The 10,624-nt window shown below is 40.8% G+C and overlaps 1 protein-coding gene across 1 annotated transcript in view; it reads right to left on the bottom strand.

Moving 5' to 3' along the window:
* LOC117937013 (corticotropin-releasing factor receptor 1-like) overlaps positions 1-10,624 on the bottom strand; it is a 70,022-nt gene that overhangs the window by 57,830 nt on the left and 1,568 nt on the right. Inside the window, exons 2-4 of the mRNA XM_034860629.1 lie at positions 5,021-5,108; positions 2,901-2,960; positions 2,057-2,182 (exon numbers count right to left, since the gene is read on the bottom strand). Of these exons, the coding sequence (XP_034716520.1) occupies positions 2,057-2,182; positions 2,901-2,960; positions 5,021-5,108 (274 nt within the window). The remainder of the gene's footprint in view (positions 1-2,056; positions 2,183-2,900; positions 2,961-5,020; positions 5,109-10,624) is intronic.

Below are 10,624 nucleotides of genomic sequence, written 5' to 3'. Positions count from 1 at the left end.
CACACACACACACACACACACACACACACACACACACACACTTACACTTGGGGTTCAGTGTCTTGCCCAAGGACACTTCGACATGGGACTACAGGGCCAAGGATTAAACCACCAACCTTACAATTGGCAGGCAACCGCTCCACCACTGAGCCCCAGCCGCCCTTTCAGGACGGGGACTAGGAGCCTGAATGTCCACACAAAACTTCATGACAACCCATGATAGTTGATATACTGATTGATATTTTAGTAGTGCACGGCCATACTTGGAGCCACGAATGGCCACGATAATATTCATTTCACCCTTTTGAGAACAGATTTCCTTTCAAAAGAGATCCCCAGAGGTGACTGAGAGATTTGATTTCAGTTGTACTTGATGATTTGACCTTAGAAGACTCGGCGGAGCCGGGGAGTTCAGGGAGAGTTCGGCCTCAGAGCAGAAACCTGAAATACTTTCTTACTTTCACACAAATTTAAATTCTATAATATCTACAGAGAAACAGCACACAAAATGGGTCAGATTATTGGATTCTATGTGACCCAGATCACGTTTCAAAAAGACTTTTTTTAAGAACAAACACTATTAAAGACCTTTAACTTGTGTTTTAACAGGCTTAAATGTCTCAGAAGCTTCTTTTTATAACATTATCCCATCTTTCTTTCTCACAGCGGGTGCACCACTTGTCTTGTCTTCAGGGCATCACTACTATTATTTAAATAACCCAAATAGGTTTCTAAGGTGAGAATTTGTTGCCTTTGTCTCTGTTTTACATCGATAACATGAAGACGGGACAGTATTAATGACCCAGCATGGACAGCGTTCCTGGTATCTGTTCAGAGCTTCCTCCTGGGACAACTTGGTGAATAATAAACCAGGAGGCAAATAACAAAAAGATTATTCCTGTGCATTAGTGCATGTGCACATAAAAACGGGGCGGATAAGTTGATTCTATACCACCCAGAAAAAAACTTTATGACTGGCAGTGACGGCCAAAACTAAGAGCTGACACTAGTAAAGACATTTATTACTATTACATTGCCTGTCGACTGTATGCATAATTGCACATTTTTAACTCACATTTTGCTGCTCTTATTTTCCTCATTGTATATGTCTCCTTATTTTTACTTTTTATATTGTTTACTTGAATGTTATGTTTGTCTGTGGACCTAATTGGTTAAAAATGTCTCGTCTCCACCGTGGGAGAGAGGTAAACGTAATTTCGATCTCTTTGTATGTCTTTACATGTGAAGAAATTGACAATAAAGCAGACTTTGACTTTGACTTATCTCGTGTTTTAACAGGCTTAACCCTTGTGTTGTTTTTGGGTCAAACTGACCCGTTTCAAAGTGTTTTATGTCAGAAATATGGATTTCTTTCAACCAAATTGAAAATAACATGGATGATTCCATACCACGTTCTTCAGGTAAAATTAATGATTACTTTCATTGAATTTTTTGGGTGCTTTATAGCATTTGAATTCTTTTTTTTTTTTTTTATGGTTTCAAAACAGTATCCGGACTAAACTCTGACATCTACCAATCTGGGATCCACTCAACGTCCTCTGATTTTAACTATTAGTCACAATAACTCAACATTTCTGCCTTTTTAACAAAAAATCTATGTATAATTTGATATAAATAAGGTTTGTTGACCATGAATTCCAAGAATAAGAATAATAAAACCTATTATTAAACCAGCTCAGGTTAAAAAAAAAGCACCAAAAGCTGGAAAAAGTGACAAAAACATTGGAAAAGCACTCATTCATTTTTAATTTTGACCTGGAAGGACAAGTTCATGGATAACGGGAAGACAACACTAGGGATAAAAAATAACGCTGTATTATGTGCAGCCATCCTACTTTGTGCACAAATGTTATTACACTCTTCTGTGTCTCTTGCTAATTTGTGTGCTCATGCTAATTTCTGTGTACACAATTATGTAAACAGGATTTGCCCAAGGCAAAGACACGTAAGAGAGGAAGGAGGGGGAAATCAAATTAAATCTATTGTTTTCTTGTCTTTGGCTGGCATGGCACGGCAGCTGACAGCGAGGACTTACTGGTGGTGTTGTATCTGACGCCGTAGAACATCTCGGGACAGGGTCGCGACACCATCTGGCCGGCGCCGCTCCTCGGCCAGCAGGTGCCGATGCCGTCGATGGAGGTGTCGCAGGAGAGTCCCGGGCCTAAAGCGCAAAGGACACACATGTCAAAAACAGGACGTACACTACCGCTCAAACGTTTGGGGTCACTCACAAATTCCCATTGGACTCCATTATAGACAGAATCCGGGCTGACATCAGTTGCCTTGTTTTTTTTAACCAGGGCAGCAGTTTCCAGATTACATTATGTGCTTACATCATTGCAAAAGGGTTGTTTAATGTTTTCTTAGTTAGTTTTTTAAAATGATATCAGATTAGTAAACAAAATGTGCCTTTGGAACATTGGATGAATGGTTGCTGATAATGGGAAATGTAGATATAGCATTAAAGATCAGCCCCCCCACCCAGATCAGCTGGTATCCTGTCTATAATGGAGTGGAATGGACATTTGTAAGTGACCCTAAACTTTTGACCCGTAGTGCACCTTCCCGTCATGGCTCAGGACTACACATATAGCCACGGTACTGATACTGGCAATGCTCCGATGATGTTGGCAATCAATCGTGGGGCTGAATAAGATGTTTGTGTTCTCAGGATTTAATGATTATTCCTGAGCGTCGTCTCTTGTGGTGCGTCGCCAAAATCTATTTCCAGCATTGTTCTAAGTCTTTGATGTTAGTCCTTGTAATCTCACTTCAGATCTAACTTGCATCCCCTGTGGAGTATCCCACAACAAATCTGCTTTTGTAACAGTTGAAATCAGTTGTACACACGGTGGAGAGCAGCGACGTGTCCGACTCACCGCTCCTCTGGCTGGTGGCGTTGATCAGGGTCTGGTTCCAGGAGGAGGCCAGCGACTGTACTGCAATCCAGAGGGAGAGTTTCATCAGTAAACCTCAATCTCTGTTTGCACACTTTGGAAGAAGAGCTATGAGATTCTCATTAGATTCAGCTTAACAGCTACAAAGGTTGATGATTAGAGGGCAGCGGTAAACACTGGTGACGGACCTTTCCCCGAGCAATAATAGGACGGCAGCAGCAAATATGAATGTAGACGTGCCCTGAGGGTCAGGCTATTATTTCTGCAATAACTCAAAAAGATTTAGATAAAATTGAGCCGGAGATAAGGCTCTTCTAGGGGGGCAAAGTTGACGGCTCACTCTAAACCTTGTTGTTACAATACTGTTTATAGTGAGAAATGAATAAATGAAAATTTTTAAATAAAAATAAAAAGAGTCGTTTTGTACACGGTCTTCACAAGGAAAATGGCAACATTGGTTGTTTGCTCAAATGCGTTAATAAAATATGTTTTCTTGATAAGTGAATTATTAACTGTTAGGGGTTTAGAGACTGATTAAGTGAAAAAACATCTGGATGGCCCCCTGGTGGCTGGCCGCGGTATAGGTCCTAAATCGTGCCTCCTGCATGTTAGCGGAGGGAAAATGGACCGAACTAAAAAGTCAAAGTAAACATCAAATAAATTTCTCCCAAAGATGGTTTCCGTCATTTTAAGTAGTTCTTATCACGGTTAATTTTGTTTAAGTGTTAAACGGGGTGAAACGTCATGATTGACAGCTGTGGTTGACTCGCTATTGGTCGAGCGGGTGTGTGGGCGGGACTTTGATACCACGGCTCCACCGTCTCATCACTACTGCGCAGACTCCGGCTCCTGAATTACAAACGGCAGCGCCCGTATTCAGGAGATTTGGCTTCACTTTTGTACAGCGATACGTTTATAAAAGTGACTTTGTCTGAATGAAACAGATACATCTTAAATCTTATCCTAATTCATTGCCAACTTATGATCCTCGACTAGAACTGAAACCTCTTATTTAAGTTTTTTTAATCAGCTGATCAAGAGAAACAACCATTACATCTATTTAAACAATGCAATTATGTTGTCAACTAGAGAATATTTTTATTAATATACACTGAGTATTTGGGAGTTATGACTGTCGAACACAGCACACACACACAGGCTCGGAATAAGTCCCGCACCCTCCAAATCCGTTTGCCTCCATGGGACCTGTCTTCGAGAAAAAAATGATGGACAATGTCAAAAGACAAAATATTTTCTGGTCCCGATCGACTCGTGTTTTGGATTACACGTATGATGTTAAAAAAATAAAAAGATTTTGCATGATAAGAAAATCCCTTTACATCAAATCGTTTTGCTCTTCATGTGTAAAGTTATCTTTTGAAATTCACACACATCATTTGTGAAATGCGTGGCACTAATTGAACCGTACCAAAATTAATTGTCATCTCCCATTGACTCCCATTCATATTTTTTCAAAAAATAGGTCCCATGGACGGGAAGTAGAAGGGGGGGGGGGGGGACTTTGGGCTCTCTATTGGCGTTTTTTTAACTTTATTCTCGACATTTTATAGGATAAATAATTAACTGATTAAGTCATGAGTTACACACCTACTCTACACTTTTTAATATTTCTTCCCACAGACAACTTTCGGTACAGATGTGACAGCAAAATAACACTCACTCTCTCACACACACACACACACACACACACACACACACACACACCCTTCATATTATCTGTTTGAGCTGCCTGGGATATCTTTGTGAGCACTTAACCCTGAGGCGAATAAAATATTATTCTTGTGAATTTGTGCATATTTGTGTGTGTTCTCCGGGTGTGTGTGCTGCAATTTGAAGTTGAAGTTGAACCTACTGTTGCTGTACTTGGGAGATCTAAGTTGAGACGGAAGAGGAAGAGAAGACATTTTGCCAATAACCACAAGGACAAGGTTGTGATTAAAGACAAGCGTTTGGCATTTACAGTAGTGCTTGTGAAATAGGAAAGATTGAAAATCAATTCAGTCACCAGTGTGGCAACACTCGGGATGCTCCTGCCTTTTAAAAGCTTGTACCAGCGGCTGCTGTTGTTAACGTTGACTTACGTGAGACATTCCCTGAAAGCAGGAGGAGAGCTTCACATGTCAGATCTGCCGATGAACCGGAGGGCAGGAGGCTGAGGATGGCACACACCTGCAAACAGAGAATTAAAATGAATGACAAATCAATTCGTCAGATATTGCCATAACACAGCGTTTGACACAGCTATTTCTTCGCCTTGTATTCCTAATTCGATGAAGTTGAATCCTGCTGAGAGCTCGTCTGTGCCCTCGGGCTGCGTGATGCATGTATTAACCCCTCCTCTCGCTTCATTTGGAGCACTTTGTACCCTGTAATCATGTCAACACTCTTTCATGTTTACACATACAAGGTTTCAATAAAATGAAAACGGCTGGGAAGTAGCCTTCATGGAGGGATTTAATGCTTAATTCTAAATATTTTGTGTCAGTATATGGTGTATGTATGCGTGGTTGCAGTTAGCCTACTTTACATGTGTGCAAATGTAAATAATGCACATACATATAAAACCTTATGGCAGCTCAGGAGGGGTTATGGGCATGCATCTGCTGGGTCTCAGTTGGCACAGGAGCAGCGTGCTTCTGCACATTTCCCCATGCTCTATTTTCATTCCGAGGTTAGTAGAAAAATACAAGCTGTTCACATGAACCAGCTGCAGAAGAGTGCTGTGGACCACTTCTAGAGGAGGTTGGGGTGGATTGGTGGGCCATAAAACAAGGGAAGAACACATGATTTTTACCCAGGAAACGTGTGTTTGTTCCCTGGGAGAACCACAATCTTTTTCCTAAATTTAAACTAGAGATGGTCCGATAGCATTTCTTGCTTCCCGATACGATTCTGATACCTGAACTTCCATATCGGCCGATACGGAGTGCAGGTCCGATACCAGGGTATCATATATTTTATAATGTTTTAACAACTGCATACTACTATCCCATGTATGGGATATGATTTCTATCTTTGTTGTCGGTGAGACTCTCAATGAACGCCACAGAACTTCCTTTTATTATCCAGTTTGACAGTCATTCAAAACGGGGAAAATAACATAAATAAACTACTTTAACGTAGATTTTCTTTAGGACTTCATTAAGTGATATCCGATCGGAATATGAACTCCAGTACTTCCAGATACCGATACCAGCGTTTTAGGCAGTATTGGAAGCGAACACCTCTAATTTAATTAGTTTTGGTGTATAAACGTAACTTTGTTGCCGCACGACGCTCACTTTTTGTCGGCTAAACTCGTCTGCCCCGTCCCCTGAAAAGTCATTTCGTAAAATGCCAGCACAGTGGATTCATATTTCACCCACACATTTTTATCTCAACATTTCTTGCAAAAGCTGTAAAGCTTCCCAAAAGAAGCACCCATTGAATGTGTGCGTTGTGCTGCATGCTGCATCTGGACGCCGGTGATCACTGCTGGCACACAGGCAGCATCCGTTAGTGGCAGTCACTGTACGACAGGCAGAATAGATCTTTACATATCACCATTTATTTATGTCTTTGGCCTCTCTAGTTGACCCCAAAACTAGGTTACACATCGGTGTAGCTGGGTGCAGACACGGGAGGACGGCTACTATTACCCATAAAGCCAATGTTTCATTTCCTTCTTAAATAAAACATTCTTTTCAATAATGCAACATCTGACACAGTCACAGAAACAGCTTGTTTTTTTTTCTTGTGTTTTTTTTTTTTTTTAGACAGAACATAAATAAAAACTTTCTTTCAATGAAACAAATGTATTTGTGTCATTAAATGTGTCACTTTTGAGTGGGAAAAGCCCATTCATACCTTACGGTTATAGCAGCGTGAAATGGGAAATACCAGCACTGTGAGTTAGTGAGCGAGTGAGTGAGTGAGAGTCAGTGTGTGCAAGTGTCTGTGTGTGTGTGTGTGTGTGTGTGGGTGTGTGTGTGTGTGTGTGTGTGCGTTGCATGATGTAAAATGCTAGACTGCCCCAGATTTTGAAAGAACTGCTCCTGCTGTGTGGCGGTGTCTCTGTCCCGCTCAGTAAACCCTGGGCAGGTGTCCGAGTACGGTAACCTACTAAATACTAAATCTCGAGTAAAAGTGGGAATACAACAATGCAGAAATACTCATTAGAAGTAGAAGTCATGCCTTCAAAGAAATACTGAACTGAAACTACATGTAACATTAACAATAAACGCCTTTCATGGTGTCATATTTGTTTTTAAGGATTATTATCACGGATGCATTGATGTGTGAGCAGCGAGTGTTCTGTTTTGGTTGGTTAAGAAGAAGCTAAGAGCTGCAAATACATATTTACATTGATATTACTAAAAATAACTTATAAAACCTACTTCTATAACATGGGAGGAATATGCAGTTGAAGCCCTGTTCACACAGGACTAATATAACGGGGGGGGGGGGGGGGGGGAGACCTTCTGTGATTTAGAAATTATTCCCACAGACAAGTGAAGTCGGTATTTTACTCAAATCTTTTGACATTAATTTCAAAGGCCAATCACAGAGTCACAACCCTCCTTTAAATCTCTTTCTCCGTTCGCTATCAGCTGTCATTTCAGGCAAAGAGTGCGACCCCCCCCACCTTCCACCTCCAGTTATAGCCTACTCCAGCTGGACCAATTTCAAAGGTTTTTGTTCACATTAATCCCTTAGTCACCAACGCGTGGGGAAATAGGGTGCCGGCTGGAAAAGAAAATCTAAATTACCCTTCAATTTACATTAATTTGGACATCAAAACTGTTCTCAATGACGGCCTATTTCCTGGCTGCGTCTCCATTGAGTGAACTGATCCTTTCATTATAATATTTCATCTACATTTGCATCTTTACATGCACATTATTCCCTGTTATGACGCATTTCATTCAGAGGAGATTAAGAACATATCCTTGTATGATTTATGAATGTCTTTGGTGTCTTCACATGAAACCTCTGCGGTCCCTTCTGCACTGAGCTTGTCAATGTGAGACTTTCTTAGACTTATGGATGTCTTGACCAAGCGTTCTGATCCGATACTTGTTTTAAATCTATTTTTGACTCTTTATTTCTTCATCATACGACTTACTAGGGCTGCAACTATCGGTTATTTTCATTGTCCCTTATTTTCTTAATTAAACCAGTAGTTGGTTGGTCTCTAAAAATGTCAGAAGACGGTGAAATATGTGGATCAGTGTTTCCCAAGTCCCGGGATAACGTCCTCAGATGTCTTGTTCTGTCTACAACTCAAAGATACTCAGATTACTGTCACAGAGGAAAGAGAAACTAGAAAATATTCACATTTTAGAATCCTGAATCAGATAACTTTTACTCCTCTTTCGTAAAAAATAACTCAAAAAAGAAATCAATTATCAAAATAGCTGGTGATTAATTTAACAGTCGCCAAATAACGGATTAATCTTTGCAGCTCTACGACTTAGAGAACATTTTAGGTCTCTATTTAAAACAGCGAAGCAGTTTGGGTATTTCTAGCAGCTGAATATTGCTTCCTTTTGTGTTTTTCTGTCATATCCATTGAGTGTCAGTATGTGACAGTGTGTGTTGCAGCTGCCCTGGAGAGGTGTGCATGGTTCACCTGCAAAATGTCAATGGGAAGACGGAAGCAGAATATAAAGAGGACTGCAGCGGGAGAGGGACAGCAAAGTCAAGTCCAGCACATTTTATACGTCCCCGGAGGAGCAATTGCTTGTGCACTAGATGCAAATCTGGCAAAACGCTCCAACTGATGGGGGTGGGGGGGGGGGGGTTGTGTTTGATTGGGTGTTGAGTTTAAAATGTCAGCAATCTTTGTCGAGAACCGCAGACTCCACCTTTAATTAATAAAACTATAAATAATACAATAGAAAGAAGTTGATTTTCACTGACAGCAGGTTGAAATATTCATCCAGGCCTATTTAAGGAATTCATTTCAAACTATAATAATCAGATGGAGATTTTTCACTGAACGATTATGCAAGTTTTAGAAGTTGATCAAGTTTTTGAATTAATATTTTCCGCTAAATATTCAATATAACTGCAAACTACAGCTGATAAGTAGAAGTGGAGTAAAAAGAGAGATGCAGCGAAGTATAAACTAGCATTACTTGAGCACAGTTTTGAAGTAATTGTACATTAATTGACATTTTTGTTTCAGCCTACTCGACTCTACTTGCCTTTTTTGTTTTCTATTACAAAAAAAAGTCCCTGTTACCTGCTAACAGGTACTTTTTGTAGTACTACCTCAGTCGAGGTTGCAAGCGAACTGAGGCGATACCAAAAGGTGACGTGAAAACGTGCAGACTCCTGATTGGTTGGAGAGAAATATGCCAATATACACTGATGCTAGATTAAAGATTTAAGCAAAATAAAAGATGAGTGTTTTCCTACAGCCGACTTCATGGTGCGTCTCTGTCTGACTTCAGCTAACAGCTAGCTTAGCAGAGGGTTGTTCAGGCAGAGGATATACCTGGTGAGTTTTTATATGTATCAGTGGGCTATTAGTAGCACAACTACTGCGTAATAGTTTTAAACAATTTGAACTAAACCAAACAACTTTTTAAGCGACGCAGCGTGTGTGATAGGCCGGATACTGTAGAAACTGATATAAACGTATATAAAAACCAATCATGTTGTTGGTACACAGGTTTGCTTGGTGTCCGCTGCACTTCACAAATACAGCGGAGTTGCCTGTGGAAACCCAGCACCAGCGTTCACTAGCATCTTGCACAGGCTATTTCTGTTGCTTAACGCTAAAGAAAGGCACACAGTAACACAAACTAACCGATGGATGCAGCTGTAGAGCAACAACTCCCATGTTCTGCGAGGTAAAATGACAAAAGCAGAGATAATGACAAGAGCAGAGATAAGTAGTTCCCAGTCGTAAAGAGCTGCGCATATGGGATACTTTGCCAATATAAACTGGCTCTGTGTAATGGTTGTGTGTGTGTGTGTGTGTGTGTGTGTGTGTGTGTGTGTGTGTGTGTGTGTGTGTGTGTGTGTGTGTGTGTGTGTGTGTGTGTGTGTGTGTGTAGATGAACTGCTTCCCTCCATGGCACCAGTTCTCAGTTCATTAGTTAGTTTTTTTTGGTCCAAGGGAATTTGAATCATGTACATTGTATATGGTTAGTATGCTATCCCGGCTATGAACCAATCAGAATGCCTGATTTTATACTCATGCAGTCTCTGTTCTATTGCAGATTAATTTGGACAGATGCACAGACGTCATTTCTGTTTAAACTTTTCCTAGAAACCCGACAGATGCGACCAGCGTCATCACATCGCGCCCGTCCCAGCTGGAGCAGATTAAGACCCGTGACCACGTCAGAGTCCTCGGTCCCGGATATGAATGCCGATTGTAACCTTTGCCACTAAAGACAAAGCCAGATGTCAGTGCATGTTGGTGGTTTTTGGGCCGGTGGGAAAGAGCCTTAAGAGACTCCTGCAAGTTGCATAATTCTAACTTCAGCGGTATCAGTACTTATCAAAATATACACTTATTTTCATACCTGAGAATCAGCGTTCTGGCTCTCTACACACGCCAAAACACAGATATGAAATTATAGACTACATGCATGATGAGGAAGAAAGGGATCAAAGGTAGGACATGAACCTGAGGTCATCTCTTCTTACTGAGACTGGTGCCGTGACAACCACCCCTTTGTTACTGTAAC

The sequence above is a fragment of the Etheostoma cragini genome, chromosome 21, assembly GCF_013103735.1.
Source record: "Etheostoma cragini isolate CJK2018 chromosome 21, CSU_Ecrag_1.0, whole genome shotgun sequence".
Classification (NCBI taxonomy): domain Eukaryota; kingdom Metazoa; phylum Chordata; class Actinopteri; order Perciformes; family Percidae; genus Etheostoma; species Etheostoma cragini.
The sequence above is the reverse complement of the archived record's forward strand: the minus strand, read 5'-3'. Positions and strand labels throughout refer to the sequence as shown.